Source organism: Diadema antillarum, unplaced genomic scaffold (genome assembly GCF_040938485.1).
Source record: "Diadema antillarum isolate AM-2024a unplaced genomic scaffold, OU_Dant_1.0 scf00000030, whole genome shotgun sequence".
Taxonomy (NCBI): Eukaryota; Metazoa; Echinodermata; class Echinoidea; order Diadematoida; family Diadematidae; genus Diadema; species Diadema antillarum.
In genome coordinates, this window is record NW_027270919.1 from 2,562,838 (window position 1) to 2,584,865 (window position 22,028).

Consider the following 22,028-nt stretch of genomic DNA (forward strand, 5'->3'; position numbering starts at 1 on the left):
ATGCAGTCACAAGCTGGCACAACAATAGATAAAGCTCTTTCCAGGAAAGAACATTTGTCACCAAAGCTTTGGGAGTAACATGAAATTATGCATTATAGCATACATGTACTGCATAACCGGCCACCAAGGATTTTACTCCAAAAAGTGCCATATCAAAGTAGCCCCCTCTAGAGGTCATTAGAGACCAGGGCCCCATTTCATGAAAGATGATAGGATGGCAACTCTTGCTGGAATGGCAATTTCCAATAGCATCAGCCAACCAGGAAGCTGGATTCTTGTTGTTACTATGACAATTGCCATTCAAGCAAGAGTTGCTATCATATCAATTTTTTATGAAACCAGGCCCAGTAAAGCCAAACTATTTGGAATCACAGCATGGACGTCCGTGAGTACTAGAGGTGTATCCTCATTCTGTTGGTGTGTATTCTGGTAATTGCCCACATTTCACACCAAAAACACACACACAAACACACAACCCATCATTACAATGTGCATGAAGTACATGTACATGCATGCAGCATGACATGGGCACAAATTCCATATCTGTCCCCTGAACAACCACGATAATGAAAAGTAAAATTGCTGTTACAGCAGCATATACTGTATATGTGTCAAATAAAGCTACCTTCTCCCTGTAACAGCATTCCATTCCAATTATGTCGGATGTCAGATTAATGCAGACACAGATAAGAAATCAACTCATTATATGTGACCCGCTACAACAAAAGGATCCTAAAGTCCCTGACGGCTGAGCCGAGAAAATCAAGTTTGAAGTCACATCATCAAAATTGGTCAAAACAACTGGATTTCTGTTTTTGGCATAATTTTGTAGTCCAATGTTTTGTCTGTCATCTGCTGAAATTTCGAAGCTAAATGATCAAAGGAAAGACAAGAAATTAGCATTTTTCTGGGCCATGATTTTTCGACTTTCAACGTAACAGAAACCTGTCCGAAGATTTGGATAAAGCGCCGCAGCTAGACTCCGCCCCTAGCAACGAGGGAGTGATCTTATTGGTCAGTGCGTGGCATCCTGATTGCTGCTCGGTCGTGCGTAGACCGCTGGCGCTAAGCTTGAATGAACGTCGCGGAGGTAGCTAGGAGCATGCTTTCTATTGTCAAGTGGTGAAAACTGTCTCGCCTCCCCTTGATCATGATAGCATCGGAAAGAAAACTCTGAAGGCATTTTTCTCGAAACTCTGATTTCCTCAACCACTTGACGTGAGCTAATAAAAACGTCCATATCTCCGCAACCGAGTACTTTTATGAGTCATGTTATATGACATTAAAGTAGAAGAGTAAGGGAAAAATTTCATGTCATTTTCAGAAAATTGCCCTATCCCGACTTTCAGATCCTTTTGTCGTAGCGGGTCACATATTCTTCAGAACTTAACAACAATTCTTTGAAGTCCCTCATATGTTGGCCTATCAATTCCTTAATTTGCTCAACATTCCTTTTAGCATCATCAATTTCACCACATAATTATAATCCATCTTTCATTTACATTTGTATCTTCACCATATCTAAGGGGTACCTGCTATTCAAAAATCTATTATCACCTAGTACAGAATATGCACCAAATCTACTCATTCCTCAGTTCGGAGACTATCTGATTCTTTGTGTCTATTAACAGATTCACTCTCCATTAAATGTTATCCTGCCTTATGCAACTTCTTTTCCATCATATTTGAATATAATAAGCTGACTTTTATCACTATTAAACTTCAAATCAATTAATAAAATTGAAAAACATACTTCTGACACACCATTTCCCCTCAGAGCTGCGCCCCATTGTAGGTACAACTGTAAATGGTTCAGTCCATGTAGCCTTCGGTATGAAAGTTTTTACCAATGACTCTTTTTATGTACAGTCAAACCTGCCTTAGCGGCCACCTGTCTATAGCGGCCACTGCAAAATCCCCCCGAGAGAAAAGCCCTGTTAAAGACCCTGTGTATAGCGGCCACCTCTCTAATGCGGCCAGCGGCCACAAATTGTGTTTCCCGCGGGAGATATTAACCTGTCTATAGCGGCCAAAAACCCAATGGAGCCGTAGCCAAGCCGATAATTCAGCGTATTTTTCTGTTTGGTAGCCGTGCGAGCAACGTTCAGTGATCGACACCGCTGCATTCATCCCTCATTCCTCATTCAGCATGATTCAGCACGATTCTTCACGACAATAAACATGCTACTGTGCAACAATTTCATATACACCGGCATGGTTAAATGCATGAAACACACGGTGTATGCATACGTACACACATACACTGTACATGTACATGTAAGGATACAACGATGATACATGTACATGTAAGCAATGCACACAAAGTTGGATTACCTGTCTATAGCGGCCACCTGTCTATAACGGCCACTTTTTCCGTCTCCCTTGGGTGGCCGCTATAGACAGGTTTGACTGTATTTGTATACCAGTACTATGCTTGAATACCTACTATGCCCTTTGACCACATGATATTATAATATCATCCTTACCTCAGACTTTAATACTAAAAGCGCACTTGCCATGCTTGAAGCTAGTATCTCAAATGGTTCTTAATACATCACAAAGACAGTGTATTTTCAGGTATGCATATGAATCATTATGCGTCCTTTGAATTCTTAAGTGCATAATTTAATCATCACATTCATAGTTTCCTCTTTCATACCAAGTATACACTGCATACCTTATCATGCTTGAAGTTAATGTCTTGAATTGGATTTGCGCTATCTTAATAAATGTGCATTAACTTTTCAGAAATATGAAATTTGACCTTTGTTCAATTGACCTTTGACAACAGACCTACCAAAGTTACTTCAATTTCACGCACATCTCCAGATTGGTCTCATCCATTTTTATGCAAGGTTAAGAAATTTCATCAAACAAAACAGAATTTATCGTCATATAAGAATTTGCCACTCGATGGATGATGCGTGTCATACCATACTGAGACACTTCGGGCATATTATAATTAAACTTGCTTGATCAAATCTAAGGAAAACAGTACCGTACATTGTGATTTTTAGTTAACATACATTTGTAATACTTTCATCGCTGTGTCCACATAATGGAACTGGGTCGAGGATTCAAGTACAAAACCCTGTGTCATGCCATTGCAAATCTCCACACATTTTCCCTCACATATCCATTCCAATCAGATTCCAGAATACATGACATAGATCAACACAAGTGTACATTGCTGTTCCAACTTTAATTGCTTGATCTCTGAGTATATCTTGTACAACAGCTGCATGTGCCGCATGTCACTGTCAGAGACTCCAACTCTCCCGTTTTCGACGGGAGATCTCCCGTCGAAAACCCATTTTTGCAAAATCTCCTGTTCTCCCGTTTGAGATTTAATTTCTCCCGCTCTGGCTCTTTGTCTCCCGTTGGAAAGGATTTCTTACATATTTCTATCATATGTTGAAAAAATAAGCCCTAGATAACACCAGAGAGCATCTAGAACCCTGGGAATTTCGCGCTTCGCACACATCAACTTTGAGTCTCCCGTTTGCTAGGGGTTTCAGGCGGGAGAATCTCCAGATCAGAAGGTACTTTGGGTTGGAGTCTCTGCACTGTACGGTAAAGGCTGTGGGAGCAGGGACATCATACAACCTCTCCTAGTGCCGACCTATCACCAACTCTCTGTGCTATAGCTATTAAACCATAGCCCTATGTGTCTCTGCTGTGCTGTGTGCATGCACTTCTCTGATTACTGAAGCTACAGTGTATCTTGTACAGTTTATGCACACACTGAGCTAGTAGGGGAAATGCATGCATGGCCTGCTACACGCTCCTGTGCTGTATGTGCATCATGTAGCACACACCCTTGCTCCAAAGCACACAAATGCTTTATTAATAATTTAAGAAGGATTGCCCCGGGCACTGCTAGTTTGAATTCATGGCAAAAGGTTAAATGCATGCATGAAAAAAAAAAAGAGTACAGTGTGCTTGCATACAGTTACACTACATGTCAGGATGAATATAATACTAGCTACATGTATGACAGTGGAATTTCTCATGAATATATAATACATAGAGCATTCCAATCATGGTCATTGTTCAGGACCATTGTCAGGATGTTAACCACACACTCCCATACACACCAATTGACCCCTCTGCAAAATTAAAATTTTGTACAGAGGGCTGAAAACAAACTTAAAAATAAATTTTAGATTTCATGAAACTGATTTATGCTATCATTTTTAAAGTATCCACAACAAATTGTACACTAGTCAGCTATTGCTCATATCAATATCAGTGTTATCTGGTAGGACCTATATAGTTTTTGAACAATTTAAGGATCAAAAGCGGGAAATGTTTTTTGTAACACCTAGTAGATGTACTAGTCATTCCAGGCATACAAATTGACAGGCCACTCACATACATCACAGAGAGAGAGAGAGATGATAACAGCGGGGAAAGAGGGAGTTAATAGAATGGGAAAGAGAGGGATGGAAAGGAAATGAGAGTGAAGAGATAGAAAGCATCAGAAATAAAAGATGTATACCATAGTGACCAATACTGACGTTACTTTATCTCATAATCAATTTTGTTTCACAAATCCCCCTCTAATTACCTCCATCAATGGGGGGGGGGGGGGGGGGGGGTTATGTTTTCGTTACCATTAGTTTGTTAGTTTATAGTCATACCCATTTCATATTGGCATTCTCAGATGTCACCCCAGACTCGCTGGACTCTGCAGACGCATCTAATTGCCTTGCAATTTCACAATCTAATATTCGCGTAGCATAGCATACAGTGAAGAGTATGCTTAGGCACTGTATAAATGCACATACATTACCCAGTATTCAAATAAAATTATCTTTAGAGAAATAAGTATCTAAATCATTACTGTACAGTAATGGCTGAGATGGGGGTTCATGTTTTGAACTTTCTAAAGCGAGATAATGAGGAGCCTATATTATGAAATGTGAAAGAGAATTCAATTTTAAGAAGGATTCAATGTTTATTTGATAAAAACTGGTTTTCAAATGGCTGAGATATCAACAAAATATATATAATAATAAAAGGCGGCAGGCCACAACTTTTATAAGGATCTCTTTTTTTCACCTTGTATTTGGATATCTCAGCCATTTCAAAACCAATTTTGATCGAATAAACTTTTCATACCCATTAGAATTGCATGCTCTTTGACATGCAGAATAATCACATGAAACGTTGGGGGGGGGGGGGGGGCAAATTGCCCCCCACCCCACCCCAGGGTGGGAATAGGGTTAAGATTGTACATAGAAACATACTTTGTAGGTCATCGAAACAAGGGAAGAAAGGCACGAATAAATGGTGTACCATTCTTCAATAAAACATGCGAGACTTATCGCAATAACTACCAGTAGGTAAACAAAATGAAGACAGCAAAGTAAGCGTTAGGCTTACTTAGGCAGGTGATACTGAATGTTTTGGTCCCACGATTTAGGCACAAGCTTTGTGTATATCTCAGACTGCTTGCACTGGCGAACTATCTTCCCGCCAATGTAGTAGGTGATGGAGGAATTTTCCACCACTGAGGCGATGACTTTGTCCTTTTTCTTTCTTGCAGTGGGGACGGGGACTTTGCCAGAATCCTTTTTGTCCTCTGAGTTGTATGCAGAGCTGAGATCATTATGTGCAGTTCGTGCGAGCATAGCACAAGGTTTCCCTTGAGGGTGAGGTGCCAGATTAATACCTGAACTCACAGGAGTAGAAATGGGGAGGGGTGTAGATGAAGCAGCTACGGAGAGGGCAGGTGGACTTGGTTGGACCTGAGGTTGACTTGTAATGTTGACGGGCTTGTTAGATGGGATAAGCGGATTACGTGCAGTAGATGGTGGATCTGTTTGCGATACCATATTTTTCTCAGGCTCTGGGAAGCGGGGAGGCATTTTCTCCCAAAAGGAGAACTGGTCACTGTCGGTGCCATGTATGAAGGCTATGTGGCGCTTCAGGTTGAAGAGTTTACCACATATGTAGTCACACTCCTGGCACTTGAATTCTCTGCCGCGTTTGACTCCATGGACCTTCCGGAGGTGAAAATTCAGACTCCTCTTCTCGCGGTAATCCTTACCACACATCCAGCAGGCATAGTTGCGACGACGTCCATTTCTGTTTGCCATCTGACAGGACAAAATGAAAGAATTTATGGATTACTTAAAAAATTTCATTTGGCAACGTTGCCACAAGGGGTATCAACTTGACCTGCCACATTCCTCCTATACAATTTTGATGGACTCTCCTTCTGGTTCGTCATATATAAACTGAGAACCAGGAGGAGCCATGGATGAGCCCACATCATTACTTGCTAGACTGTTTCCTGGGTTTTGTGAGCCAGCCAATTCCTCAATATCATGTGTCACCACATCTGCAGGATTGAGATACCTCCAAGTTGACCTTTCTTTCCCCTGGTCAGGGCTAAGTCTGTCATTGTGAACCACCTTTGGTCTGGATCTTTCAGATGCTTGTATTCTGAAAGACACACCCGAGAGTTCGGACCCAACCAAATAAGGACCTGTCCATCTCAATTTGAGCTTTCGCGATATCCCTTTCTTCCAAGTGGAGTCATAGAACCAAACATACATCCCTCCGTTGATCCCTGGGTGTTTGGAGTGTCGATCGTACTGCCATTTCTGGCGGACTGCGCTTTTTTTCAATGATTCTTCTGCCCTTCAATAGGCTGTCTGGAGGGGGGTCCTTAGATCCTCTGCAAAATCACTCAAGGTCTCATCCTCGGATGGTTTGGAGAGCATGGCAAGGTCGACAGGGCTGTAGACTTCCCGCCCTAGCATAAGCAAACAGTCAACCTCGCATACCTGGAAGTAATCGGGACTGAAGAAAATGGTTCGTCAAATTTTCTTCGACTTATCCGACATTTATCGATGTTAAAAACGGTTTCTGTTATAGTGCCTATACCGACTGTTTGCATGCTTGTGAATTGGAATTGAATCAAAATGAATATGAACGAAATGAATGGAAATCAATGTTCTTCTTTCAACGCTATTTCCTGATGCATAATTAGATCGCCTTTCACCATGACAACAAAAAGAAAATACCAGCATAAACATTTACTGAAGATTATTGTTTGCATAAAAAAAAGAGAAACAATCTTAGGGGGCCGATATGACTGTGGTAGAAAAGGGGAAAAATTGAAATTATAGAAAACTCAAATAAAATTAAAGTAAAAACAACGGTAATGTAAATGATAATTGGGTGAAAATCATGCAGCGTATCTTTCCATAACATCTAAATCTATTAACCCTATTCTAACTGGGCTATTTGAGACCAAGTTTTTACTAGGGGGGGGGGGGGGGGGGTCAATTTGACCCCCCCTTCAGATCTTGGCCGCCGATTGCACGATCGCCGCAAAATTTTGCCTAAACACAGAGCCGGATGTCAACTACAACATTACATGGTCATACAAAAGAAAAATTTTGATTTTCTATTTTTAGTAAATTATTTATGAAAATTTATGCATGAAATCATATTTTCACAGTAATAACTCCATTAAAACAACTGACTGATTGCTAAATTTTTGTTTAAGAGTTCCTCAAGACACATCAAACAATTTTCTCGTAAAAAAATAGCACAATCAAAATCAGTTTCTTTTGTTTCTAATTGTTTTGTTAATTTCTTATGTATTTCATTTTTTTTGACCTTTTTGTTTTCTATTGCTTTTTGGCCAAAATTTGTTGCAGGCACTTTATCAAGCTTATCTACATTAAAATTGATTAATTTCAATGGTTAAAAGTTGACATAATCTAATTTATATCAATTTAACCAAAAAACACAATTTGCATTGGATTTGCGCATGATATCATGAATTTGAGCCATTACGGGTTGACATGCATACGCAAAACATTTATATATACATAACTTCAGAACGATGTACCCGGACATTGCAAATTTGGTCTCAAAATATGCGGGAGATTTCAAAGAAAAAAGTCATGAAACGACGCGACAAAATCTTTGCGCGTTGCGGAATCACATCGCGAAATGTCGAGGCGGGGTCAAATTGACCCCCCCCCCCCCCCTGTTAGAATAGGGTTAAACTGCTGTTAAATCATATAGAATTCTTTATTATTCTGCATCACAAAACTAACGAGAAGTCGCCCGACATTGATTTTTAGTTAAAGGCAGGTTCTGAAAGAGCAGACTCTATGCTCTAAAAATGATGTATAGCTCAATTGAAATGGACTCTCCTCACCTATCTAAATATTGGAAAGAAAGCACACACTCAGGAAAGGTGTAATCCGAGAAAAGAGGCTATGAAGCATACTGACAGGGTCTATTCAAGAGTTTAATCTTTACCAAACTGTGCTATACATAGCTGAGCAATGAATGGGACAAAAAAACAGAGTGTAAACTACCGGAGCAACTACAATGAAGAGATTATCAAATTAAGCTGAAATTGAACATGTTTGCTCTCTTCACACACTCTGTCCATGAGTAATGCCAACTTTCAAAGCAGTAGTGTCATACTCATCGCTTCAATAGATAATACACTGGAAAGTGAAGAGTGTGCTAAGGTTTTAATAAAGAAATGAATAGGGATCCTCTACGAAATATCTGATGTCACTACTCTACACCAGAAAAGGATTACAGACAAATTGCTGAAAATGCTCTTTCCCAGATTCATTTTATAATCCCAAACTCAAGAATAATGTAGATGAAGGATAGCCCTTTCAGAAAATGACAAAAACCCAATATTGACTTGGTTGCCTATTTCACAGTGGTTAACACAGTGGTTACAGAAAAGAAGATGCTGGGGCAGAGTGTAGCGCCAAGTATAGGCGCTACATTAGAAGGATGCTATGTGCATACAGTGTACGTGTGTAGGTACACTGTAGGTGTGGGGGATTGTTCTTGCAAGTTGTGTATTAGTATTGCTTTGGGCAAACAATCATTTTGGCCTCAGAATATTTATAATCGAGTGTGAAAAGATTTGTGACATGTCTACGCTGTCCACGCACGCTTAATCGGGAAATACAATTGTAATAGTGATGTTTGCAATTTCGATTTGAGCACCATGCTCGAAAATACAATAAGTTAATTAGTTAATGTCGGCAAATACTTGAATGAAACGCCAATAATACCATGCGAGTCCGAGGAAACTTCCAACTTCTTACTTGTATTTGGGGATGGGTCAGTCTGCAATCACTTTTGTCATCTCAGTACCAAGTCCCAAGTACAGCACCAACTTTCTGAAAAGGTGACATCGTTTGGCTTTAATTTGAGTCCTGCTTCCTTCAGTCAGGAAAATGTGATGCACAATCACTGAATCTCTTCTTGAATTGTTCTACCAAAGATGATGATGTTATCTAGATAGATCAACAAAATGTCCCACTGTAGGCCCTTCATAACCCTTTCCATGAGCCTTTCGATGGTCGCAGGGGCATTGGCAAGCCCAAAGGGCATCACTCTCCATTTGTAGAGTCCATCCCTCATGACAAATATGTTGATTTCTCTTGAGCATCCTTGTCTAAGGCAACTTGCCAGTACCCAGAGGACAAGTCCAAGGTGGAGAGCCATTTGGTTCATCCTAAGGCATCTAGTGTTTCATCAATCCTGAGTACAGGATACAGTGTAGGCGTCCTTGATCGTCACATCATTTAACCGTCTGAAGTCAATACATACGGCATTTTGTACCAACTTTTTTCTTCACCAAGACAACATTCGCTACCCAAGGATTGTTTGAGGATTCAATAACCCCTCTTCGCTGTAGGTCTTGTACCTGTCTATTTCTTCTTGGTTACATGCTGGATGATGACGTGGCTTCTCCTTGACCGGCTTTACATCGCCAGTGTCGATACTGTGCTTGACAATATCTGTTTGTCCAATGTCATCACTGGAGGTTGAAAACACATCCTTGAAATTGATGAGACATTTCTCGACATCCTTGTGGCATCTTGGGTCAATATTTTCCTTGCATATGCTGAAAAGCTCTTCCAAATGTTCAGAGACCTCTGCTGCTTTCACATGATTTGAACCTGTATTCATGGATTCAACATCAACAACAGATATGGCTGCTGCCATTACACCCTCTTGTACCTTTGGTCCTTGTCAAAAGGGTTTAACACCCTGATCGGAAAGATCTCAGATTCACTTGGGGATAATTACAGGTAGATTCCTTTGTGAGGGCGTGGAAATGAATTCCATACATCCATCATTTCTGGGAATAGCATGGACCATAGGTAGGTCATCAAGAAAGGGCACAGTGGGATCCCTTGACCAGACATCTGGGCCCCATTTCATAAAGAGTTTATTTGATGACAACTCTTTGCTGGAATGACTATCGTCATGGTAATGACAAGAATACAGCTACCTATTTGGCTGTTTGCTGTGGAAAGTTGTCATTCCAGCAAGAGTTGTCATCCCAACATCTTTAATGAAATGGGGCCCTGATGTCTCATCTCCATGAAATTTCCTCTGGTTAGGCAACTTCAACCCTATTTCTGAATCAGTATTTTCCCTTTGTCTGGAAGACTTTCCTGGTGGTGTACCAGCATTTACCTGAAGCTCATCAACTGTATCTCCCAACTCATTCATTGTAGTGGTGGAATTGGTCATTCTGCCACTTCAGAAGATCCTTCTCCATTCGGGAACAGTTCAGTTCATCCTTCAACTTCAGAAACTGAGCTGTTTCATCTGTTCCACTGCATTTATTTTCCACTGTTGTCTGATGCTATGATCAGGCTCTCCCATAAAATACCTTAATATGACTCACACTTACACGCATGCAGTCTACTGAATGGCTCACAGCTTGCCGAACAGCCTCTGGCTCATATTTAATAGCACATAATTTTGAATTGTTGCTTTGTGGCTCACATTTAATAGCATATGCATTGTACTACAACAGCTCACAACTAGCAGAACAATTGGCTCACATTAGACAGCATATGGCTGACAATCAGTGATATGTGGCTCAAATTTAATGACATGAGGCATACTGAACAGTAGCTCACGACTAGCGGAAACAATTGGCTCACATTGGAAAGCATATGGTTCCTAATTAATCAATGCCTCATGGCTCACAACTAGCGCAAGCTCAAAACTCATGTATGACTCATGGCTCACAAGAAATGATACATGGCTCATAAACAGGATTACTAGCCCACGTTCATCATTGTACAGATGCCCAATTGACTCTCAGTAAAACTCTGCTGAACACGCGTTGTTCCAGAGCTACGTGTAAGCTTGCTGCGTCACTCTTGAGCAAATGGCCCTATTCACACACAAAATAGCTCAAAGACCTAAATGGCTTGCTGCATCTACACCTACCCAATTGACTCACTGTCCACTTCTATTAAACAGTTCCTGGTTCACGGCTACTTGTAGGCCCTAGTCCTGTACAGCATCTATACTGAGCAACTTACAGCCTTATTCTCACGTCAAATGGACCCGAATGGCTCGTTACAACAGTACCCGATTCACTCATGGTGACTCAACAATTCTACCGAACAGTTCCTGGTCCAGTGCTACTTGTACTGTAGACCAGTGTTGAATCAACACTGAGCAACTCACAACCTAATTCTGTCACAAAATGGCTTATAGACATATGTGGCTCCTTGCGAAGTCTGTACCTAATTGGCTCAAGCTAATAATTCATTTCTACTGAAATGACTATTTCGTCACTGAAATGCTCCTTTCGCCAATGTAATCATGTTAACATTTTGTAATGAAAAAACAATGCGACACTTGGTGCCTCATACAAAACTATGGTCTTTGTCAATGGTTTAAACCATGGTTTCAATTGTACCACCTTTGTGATTTCGGGCCCACAGGTGTACATTACCGTTCCAACTTTTATATCTCGATCTCTGAGTATAATGATCTTGTGCAACAGCTGTGTGAGCTGCACGTCAATGTTCAGTTGTACAGTAAAGGCTGTGGGAGCAGGGACAGCATACAATGTACGGTACAACCTCTCCTCATGCCAACCTATCACCAACTCTCTGTGCTCTAGCTCTAGCTAGCCCTAGCCGGCTAGCTCCTATGCATGTGTCTCTGCTGTGCTGTATGCATATTAAATGCACTCCTCTGGTTACAGCAGCTTTCTACCTACACAGACACTGAGCTAGGGGAAATGTATGCATGGCTTGCTACGGGCTCCTGTGCTGTATGTGTATCATGTACTGTAGCACACACCCTGCGTGTCTAGTACACACAGCATTATCAATTTTGTTATGTACATTACAGACTCAAACTCAGGACGGCAAATGAAATGTCAAAACAAAGAGAAATTTCTAATGTATGAATATTTATGCAAACTTTACTTTATTGGCAAATGCTATGCACAAAAAAACAAAACAAAAAATGAACTAGAACTTACTTGTACACTGGTTGCCTGTTTGTCAAGTCCCTGCATGCTTTCTTCCATAGGACTATGTGTCTCCTCTCTCGATTTTGACAGACCTGGCAGATCATGATTCTCCTCTCTAGATTTTGACAGATCTGGCAGGTCATCATCAGAGTCGCCGGAATCAGACGGGCTATCTGGTGGTACCAGTGTAATGCCAGATGTCTCATTACCCGATCTGCCATTATCTAACGTCCCTGTCATCTGCTGGATTAAAAACGACAATCGAAAACACTATGCAAAATATGCATAAAATTGACATTCCTATACAGTTCAAATTATACAAAAATTTAAAGCACATAAATTGTTTCTTTTGTCATCTGTGAAAAGGAGTTGCCCACATGAATGCCAACACAACTGATAGCAAAGGAATCAAATGAGAGGGAAAGTACTATCATGACCATACCAGTACAAGCATGGACCTACTACACATGGACATTCATCGTTAATTAACTTGTGCACATGCTTCTGTCAAAAGCATCACAAAAACATTTTGAACATGCGTTCCTGCTTTGATCCAGTGTTGTCCACCGACAGCCAGCCTGGATAAAAACAAGACGGCACTGTGAGAAATTTAAAAACTACATGCGCAGAAGGTAATAACTCTCTTAAATCAAGAAAAATGCATGGGCAGTTGTAGCGTATATAGCAAAAATCATAGCTAAAGCAATTTCATTTGCGAAATACAAGTACCGGTACTTAACACGAAAAAGGAAATAATTAGGCAGTTTGACTGTGATTTGTAATCTATTTTTCCCTATTTGTCACACATTGTTTCAGAGTAAACATGGACAGTAACAGGAGATAACATGCTTGTCTCGCCATTTGGGGACATTACATGCGTGGCCGCAAGTGGCCGCTATTAAGTAATTACCAATTTTGTGACACAAAATTTGTCCTTTTTTGAGGTTTGCTGCTCCCCATCATTGGTGTTTATTCAAAGGCAGTTGGGTCTGAAAAGGCACCTCAGCCAAATATGACCCAAATGAGGGAAATGGTTCTTTTGTCATTAATGATGCATGACTACACGATCATCATTGTCCAAATGTCTGAATGTACTCATTAAGATGCACATAATCAGGTGGGGTGGTGAACATTTGATCAAAGAAAGACCTCCGCTCATAGTCCATATGTGTAGTAGGTCCATGGTACAAGTAACTGTTATAACTGTAAATAATAAAAAATTAAATTGGACTAATATTGTGACATCAAACACTGGCTGTTACTAGAAGATTCTTCATTCTCATTATGCTAGAGCTCTTAATCAATCATATGCTGTCATGATTTGGGGGGAAAGATTATCTCTTAGTTACAGTTTTGATAACAATAATTATCTCCAATAATTAGCCAGTATTGTCAAATTTTCTAATTCACATAGAAATATTGTTATATGGATATTTGTAGCACAAACTGCAGTATTTCAACATCCTTGAGGCCTTAGTCATGGTCATCCCATTATTTTACATAATGTCCACCAATTTCTCTCCCTATATGTACATTAAACATGTCAACTCTTTATAATGTGCCATGGTGGAAACATCCTGTGTTTTTCTGGGACACCAACGCAGTTATGCTTTGAGAAAATTATTCTATTTTCATGATCTATGTAACCTCAATAGATTTCTGTTAAGTTAAACATGTAGTGAGCAAAGTTGTAGAGAAAATACCAAGCCTTGCTTTGACATAAATTGCATTAAAAAATTTGATTGTTTTTCTTTCAAATGACCAGTAGCTACTTACTGGAGTACAAAGCTTTTATACAAAGCAGTGACAGGAACTTAGAATTTACATGCAAATCCAGTAGGATATACTGCTTGTTGGTCAATCATTACATAAAATGCACGCTACTGTATGTGTGAGAGGAATGAAATTGCGACGTACGTTTTCATTGCACTGTGGCATTTCGCGATTTATCGATCGGTTTGGGTGGGTTTTGAGCGTTTGAGCAGAATATGCGAAGTTGGCACACCGTTGACTGAGTCGGGCATGCAAAGCCTGACACAAAGAGTTAATATTGATCACATTTCAGCATCCACTGGAGGATAGTTGCTCGCTTTATCCATTTTTTTTGTCATCTTTTCATGCATCCAGGGTGTTTTCTGTAATCAGCAAACCATTCACATGTAGGAATACTTGTTATAATATAGCTAGCAGATTTCAAGCATGGTACAAGTGTAACTAGTCAAAACGCGTCACGGGGCATTCAACTTTTTCGGCGCACTACATGGGAGTGCAGATGTCGCACAAAAAAAGTGATATACCACGCTCGTGAAGTTTCGTTGAGTTTGTGCATCTAACGGAGTAATGATGCCGTACCGAACGCTTGCGATGCTACGTACATGCATCCCATCGTAATCGCAGCGTGATCGCGCATCGCGCAGCGTGAGGTGGCCTTTAGACTGCTGTTACCTGGCATTATCGCGTTGCCGAAATTTACCTTTGCGTGTCAATAAATAATTCATTGCTTTCAATGCTGTTTTTTTTTTCCTCTTTCAGGCCTGCCAACCTTGAGTGAGAGTTTGGCGTGAGACACTGCGAGGGAGCGGAGCGACCTCCTGGCTAGCGCCTGGCAGCCTGCTGTGCGGCCGTACGTACGTACGTACTACGTACACAGTCAGTGTATGTAAAGCGATGTAAAGCACACGTCATTGCCATACATGTACTATAATTTGCCAAAAGTACAAGCTACGCTCACGTGGTATAGGTAGAAACCAATCGTAATCCAATAGCTCGTCTTTGCGCGCGAACTGAAAACAATTATTATTGGTTAAGCTTTACACCCGCGCGGGGAAAATCTTGAAATTTTGGGCTTGAGCATATCGATATTCGGAATATCAGAGAATTTAGAGAAATATTTATTTTTGTAGTCATGTATATTCAATTTTCGGTGTTGAGCGTGAGATTTCGTTTATCAGAGTGAGACAGTCAAAATTGGTTGAATTGCATGAGTCTCACGCTCAATGCATGAGAGTTGGCAGCCCTGCTTTTTGTGTGGGGGAGGGGTTATTCATCAAACACCGCTATTTTATAAAAGAAATAGCGCACTTACTTGTTCCGTTGTGCAACAATGTAAGTGCAGTGGACACTCGGTTTCTTCAGATGATGCGCACTGCGTACTCGCCTAGCGACTCCTACGCAGAGGCGGCACCTATCTAAAGAAACCTCGCGTGCACTGCACTTACACTATCGCACTCCGTGCCATGCGCTATTTCTATATTACCTCCATTGAGACCTTGGGTCCACCATCTTGCTTCACCCTTGCAAGTTCTGCCTGTGCTTCCTGAGCCTCTCTCTGGGCCTTTTCTAGCTGATGCTGAAGATTTCTCTGAGTTTCCACATATTCCTGCATTTTCAGCTTGTACTCCTCCAGCTGTCAATCAAACCAAATAGTACTTTATACAGTAATACAATACAATGTTTTGGCAGGAACACAGGTATATAGGAAAGAGAGTTACGTAAGGAGCTTTTGATTGATATTGACTGCCCATGGACATGTACCCCTAACCCTCCACCCCCATCCCACCCCATTCATGCATGATGACATAACCCGTCTCATATCCAAAGGTGATTCTTTCTAAGTTTCGTTAACACTTGGCCATGCTTTTTCCAGCAGCAATGATCAATGCATTTTGCGCTGTTACGGTCCACTCGTCCACATGCACAGGCACCCCTACCTGGGGCCAAACAGCATGACCCTGCAGCTCCCATAAACATCTTTCATTTTTTCATCCATTTTAATCCTCATCATCAGATACACAATAAAATAGGCTCTGGCATGCCTGGATCTAGAGAAGATTTCTAAAAATCACTGTTAAAGTATTTTTGTAAGAGACTTTGCCCCTGAACTCCCTCCCCTCCCCCCCCCCCCCCCCAAAAAAAAAAAAAGGTGGGGGGGGGGGGGGGTGGCATACAGTACCCTACTTGGACCCCCTTACCCTAAGGATAATTCTTGCACATTTTTGTTACAATCCAGACATGTTTATTCAATAAATGGTAAAAAATGTAGCTGTCACTATGAGGAGGCCCCTCCCCCACACTTGTACTCTTCCCAGGGGCCAAATGGCATGATTCTGGGGCACCCTGAAGTTTAATTCTTTTCTAATATTCAAAAGGTAATCTTTACTGTAAGTGTTCATGGAAGTGAAAATTTCAATATCTAATTACTTGTCTTGCCAAACCAGACATCCCCTCATCCTGCTGCTGTTGCTGCTGCTGCTGATGGTCTGGAGGGGGTTGTGGCTGGAGCTGTGTAGGAGGGGCATCTCCCGGGCCACCTTCATTGGATGGAGCTTGTTGTGTCTGTTGGGCTGTGCTGAGCATTAGTCCTGATGGTAACAATACCGAACATGTGCTTACTTAAAGAAGATAATTCTGTTGAACCACACAAGATAAATGATTGTAAAACATTTATTATCTTTTTATTTTAGAAGATAGAGTAAACATTTCATAAGAGCTCAAGTCCAAGAACATATACACACAGGAAAAAAAAAAAGAACGTTATCACTTTTTTCACTGCATATTTTTCAAAGAAGATTTTGATAAAAATCTTTGTGTCATATAAAAAACAATATCAATGTTTTTCAATTGGCTATTGACCTGGTACAAAAAAATGAGATTTATGCATGAGTGAGCACATTCAATTTTGTCTTCTTAAGGCGCAAAAGTAAAATTGCAGAATTTGACATTTAGTCATTCATTTGCAAATACCCTTCAAGATAGCAATAATAACAAAAGATGGATTCAACACAATAAGAGACATGAACAAATAGCAAAAAAAAAAAAAAGTAAATAAATTTTTTACCATATTTGTTGATATTGCCTCTTCTCTATTATCATTTGAATTTTGATTTGACAGAAAATTCTTCATTTTTTCTATCATTTTCTGTCTTTCTAAATAATGACACCAATGAGTAATTTTTCACATCAATTTTTGCTTTTCTATCGTTTTGGATAAGTCTTTTGTTCATTTTGTTATATGGAAGAGCACATACGCATCAATGAGAATGTGTCCATTTTTGCACTTTCTACTTTTGTGCCTTGGGAGAGAGAAAAAAAAAGTGTTCACACATGAATGTGTAACGTTTCCCTTTTTATTGACCTACCAGGGTGATAGCCAATTAAATTACTTTTAATATGGGATAAAAACCACCAATATTTAACCTAAAATTCAATGAGAAATATGGGTTTGAAAAGGTGTTTATTTTTTTTTTGTTGAGTGTAAAACAACAAACATATGATACCTTTAGCACAAAAGATAACATTCAAAACAAGGGAATGAACACTTTCTTTAAAAAGTCATAACAGAGTTTAATTTTCGAGTACAAAAACCATGTCGCAATATATGCATTCTGGGTCAACTTGGGCCTCTTCGTCTCCTTCTACTGAAATTCTTCCGAGTACCTACAATTTGGAATCATATACACTACACAAAAGGGGTATTTCTTTGCTCTTTCATTACCATCATAGTCACTGTAATTGTTGTCAAGGCTGACTGCTTGTGTCTGGGGGTCTCCTTGAGATGGAGGTTCATCCTTGATGATTGCCTTGATGGGATAACCTACCAGTCCAGATGGAGATTCCACCTTGATAGTTACCTCCATGGGATACTCTACCATTCCAGTGGAGATGGTCTCACCATCAGCTTTGTAAATAGGAAGTTGCTCTCTTTGCATGACAACTGTTTTGTCATCAGACACTGTGAATGCGGTAGGAGAATGAAGTCTGTCGCATACATTCCGATCATCACCATCACCTGGTGGGGTGTGGATCTCCTGGGCGTGTCTGGATCCATGTCTTGTCATCAGGTGCTGTCTGAAATCTTCACTGCTTTCAAACACTTCCCCACAATCTTCACATAGAGGTAACTTGTAAGTCCTGACCACGACTTCTTTTTCCATCTCAAGTTTTGGAATGGAGGAAGGTAACCATTGGCGGGTAACATCACATTCTTCTGCAACTGGGAGAAACAGATACATGTAGGCCTACATTGTATGGAATTAGAAGTTTACTAGCACCATTCATGGAGATGTACATCATTTAGCCCACTCATTTCAATATTGGAATATACAGACCTGGGAAGTGGGTAAAACAGAGATGAACTGTCCTGAAGAAAGGATGCTTTCACTAAATACTCCAGCTAGAAAAAGCTAACAACTACCATTGCAATGCCCATGATATTTTAATAACTGATTTTTTACAGGGTTCCTCCATCTTTTACATAAATAAATTTTATGACATTTCCATACATGTAATAAAATTTGAAATCCAGGACATTTTCCAAACAATAACTTCAAAAAAACCTAAGAGGTTAGTGGTAGATAAATTAAAATCTACTATTAGGTAGGAGTGTCCATGTACAGTAAAGGAACAGTATGTACAATCATATTACCTCAACACTGTCTGTAAAGAACATGTCAGTCCAATTTTATTCAATGAAATGTTTTACTCAAAAACAAAATTACATTTAAAAAGAAAGAATATCACTAAAAAGGTAAAAACATACAAATTTCCTTGACTTTTCCATGATATGTAGGGTTGGGGGTACCACCTATCGTCACCCTAAGGATCTGTAGCTTGTTTATTCTAAAAATATAACACAAATCCGCCTAATTCTTACCTCAAATATGCCATAAATACTGCAGTTTTGAATGTTGAGACCGTCTCGTTGATTATGAATCTCCGTTTTAAAATAGCGCAATTTTAGTGCGTGCGTTCCGTTTTCTTCGCGCTGCTAAAAAAGGGAACCTTGCGATCGGCACCCCCTCCCCTCCATAGTAATACACGTGAATTTCACAGCATAGGTAATACACGTGAATTTCACAGGCCATATAGGTAATACACGTGAATTTCACAGCCACGCGTCGTTACTGAGCAGATGTGTAATTTTTAGCTTGGTTTGTTTGAGTTTGATTTTTGTTTCTTCGTTTTTATTGTCTTTATAGCTAATGACACTTAATCCCGCGCGTACCTTTTCGTTCTATATGCAAACAGCCATGATACGCAGGGTGCCGATGGGAAGGTGCCCTGCCGATAGGTGGTGCCCCAACCATACTGTATATAATTTATTCCTCAAGACTTTTCCAGGCCTGGAAACACATTTTCAAAATTCCATGACTTTTCCAGCTGTTTCATGACAGCAGAAACCCTGTTTTATTTTTTTACTTTTAATACTTCTACCAAAAACTACTAGATATCATAACTAACAGTACTGCAAAGCAAACAAAAGTTGACAGAAACTGCTTCAGTGTGGCAGAAAAAAAAGCACCTGCTCCAGCGATGTATTTCCCAAGGACCTCCTTGGACTGCGATGGATGTTCTGCTTCTTGGTCGCCATCTTCTACCTCCATCTTTATCACCGAGACTGCCATGTTGATCTGTTTTATGATGGCAAGGAAGCTGCGGCTGAAAGGAAGCAATAAACAATTTATTCAAGTAATTACTAATGGTATCAAGAAATATTCTCATTCCATCTTTACAGTAGGGTGCAGATGTGTAGTAGGCCTGGTGTTAATCTCCTCTACTTAACTAGGATTATAAATTAAAGCAATGTTTACAGTTTTCATTTAAAAATTCAAAAAAAAGAAAAGAAAGGAAAATAATAGGCCCTACCAAACTGCGTTGGGGGCAAGACCTCCTTACATACACAGGGTACCCCCCCCCCATATATGTACATTGTACCCCATCACTTGTTGAAAGTGTGCGTGTGTGAATGCATGCATCCATTTTACTTGCACAAAGAGCACTTTTTACTTTTTATAGTGTATATTACATCAATTGCAACAACAAAAAAAGCATCAAACAATGCAGCGTGGCACACTAGTTTCAGCACTGCACAAAGTACGAAAATACTCTTTCCAGAGGTCAGTACTTCACCCGGAAGAAGAAGATCCATCTTGGCGCAATCAAAAAAAAAAAGAAGCCAATATTGCAATAATTAAAGCAAGGCCAAGCAAGGGCACAAGGGTAGGTTAGGTAGTGTGGAGTGGTTTCAGTATGGAAAAAGTGTCATAAGAACGTCTTTCCAACTGCTGGTGCCGAAGGGTGTAAACACTGTAGTGTAGGCCTCGGGAGGCAGCCTGACAGACAGGACTTCACACACGTACACGCATTCACGAGATTGATTAACGACACACAGCACAGCCCAGTAACGTTAGATTCGAAACTTACATTGTACACTGATCGAGCCGTGGCGGCGTAGAGCAGTTCGGGAAACCCACTCACAAGGGGGGCCCCTCCTTATAAGTAACCCGTCCCCCTTATAAGTAACCCCCGGGGCACCCCTTATAAGGAGTCTCCACGCTTTTTTGCAATGCAACGCGAAAATGAAAGGACTGCGGTAATTCGCTTGATTATGTCCATAAAGCTTCACAAGTTTCCTAGTTACTCACTAAATTTGAGCAAAATCGGTTTGAGGCATCATATCTAAAATCATGGATTTAAATGCGATGTCAAACGACCCATGCGAATGCTGAAATGCGAGTGATTACTGGCGTGAGTGTCACCAGGCGCGGCGGCGCGGCAATGCTCGAGTGCAGACGTGGCGACTGAGTACGAAAGTCTCCGTACTCAGTCGCCACGTCTGCACTCAAGCATTGCCGCGCCGCCGCGCCTGGAGACACTCACGCCAGTAATCGCTCGCATTTCAGCATTCGCATGGGTCGTTTGACATCGCATTTAAATCCATGATTTTAGATATGATGCCTCAAACCGATATTGCTCAAATTTCGTGAGTAACTAGGAAACTTGTGAAGCTTTATGGACATAATCAAGCGAATTGCCGCAGTCCTTTCATTTTCGCGTTGCATTGCAAAAAAGCGTGGAGACTCCTTATAAGGGGTGCCCCGGGGGTTACTTATAAGGGGGACGGGGTTACTTATAAGGGGGACGGGTTACTTATAAGGAGGGGCCCCCCTTGTGAGTGGGTTTCCCGAACTGAGAGCAGCCAGAGGTCTGAAATGTAAACGTTAGCTCTAGCTAATTCATTTAGGCCTTGACCGACAAGTCTGTCTAATTCCGCGGAAAAAAAAACAAACTTCTAATTTATACATTTGCTGGGTCAGTGAAAAACTGACCCAGCAAATGTCATTATTATAAATGAGAAGTTTTTCGCGGAATTAGACAAACTTGTCGGTCAAATTTTGGCCTAGTGCGCAAAACCTAACCGGTGCTCCTGCAATAAATAGTCTGCATTAAATACATGTCCGCTCAAAATGCGTGCACGGGACTATTAAAGTATCACCTGCGCAAATTACTTCCGAGTTGTACGCATAAATGAGAACAGTGCATTTAACTTTGAAGTTGTAATAGTAATATTCCCTTTCTATTAATGTCATGTACTTACAATTGACAGGAGTTGTCGTTCCCTTCCTATCACAGGTCCTGGATGTGAGCATGCTAATCTAGACCTGTGAGTGTGAGTGTAACGTCGCTGAACACAAGAGTCGCGATAGCAGCTTTGTCGCGTGTAACACGTTGTTGGCGTCTGTATGTTTCCTGTGCACTGACTCACTACTAACGAATGTGGATAAGCAGAAAACCACTGACCTGGGGGGGGGGGGGGGGGGGGGGGGGGGTTCATAAAGCTGTTCGTAACTTTACGAACAAGTTACGAGCGACTGGTGATCAGTTTTTATGTGCTATACTTATCAGAATTTCCATAAGTGAGCACAAGAACTGATCACCAGTCGCT

The 22,028-nt window shown here is 40.7% G+C and overlaps 1 protein-coding gene across 1 annotated transcript in view; it reads right to left on the minus strand.

The window, feature by feature from the left end:
- LOC139740404 (uncharacterized) overlaps window positions 1–18,237 on the minus strand; it is a 125,294-nt gene extending 107,057 nt beyond the window's left edge. Inside the window, exons 1-5 of the mRNA XM_071650999.1 lie at window positions 17,799–18,237; window positions 16,505–16,665; window positions 15,561–15,710; window positions 12,314–12,547; window positions 5,389–6,104 (exon numbers count right to left, since the gene is read on the minus strand). Of these exons, the coding sequence (XP_071507100.1) occupies window positions 5,389–6,104; window positions 12,314–12,547; window positions 15,561–15,710; window positions 16,505–16,665; window positions 17,799–18,237 (1,700 nt within the window). The remainder of the gene's footprint in view (window positions 1–5,388; window positions 6,105–12,313; window positions 12,548–15,560; window positions 15,711–16,504; window positions 16,666–17,798) is intronic.
- Window positions 18,238–22,028: the final 3,791 nt, after the last annotated feature.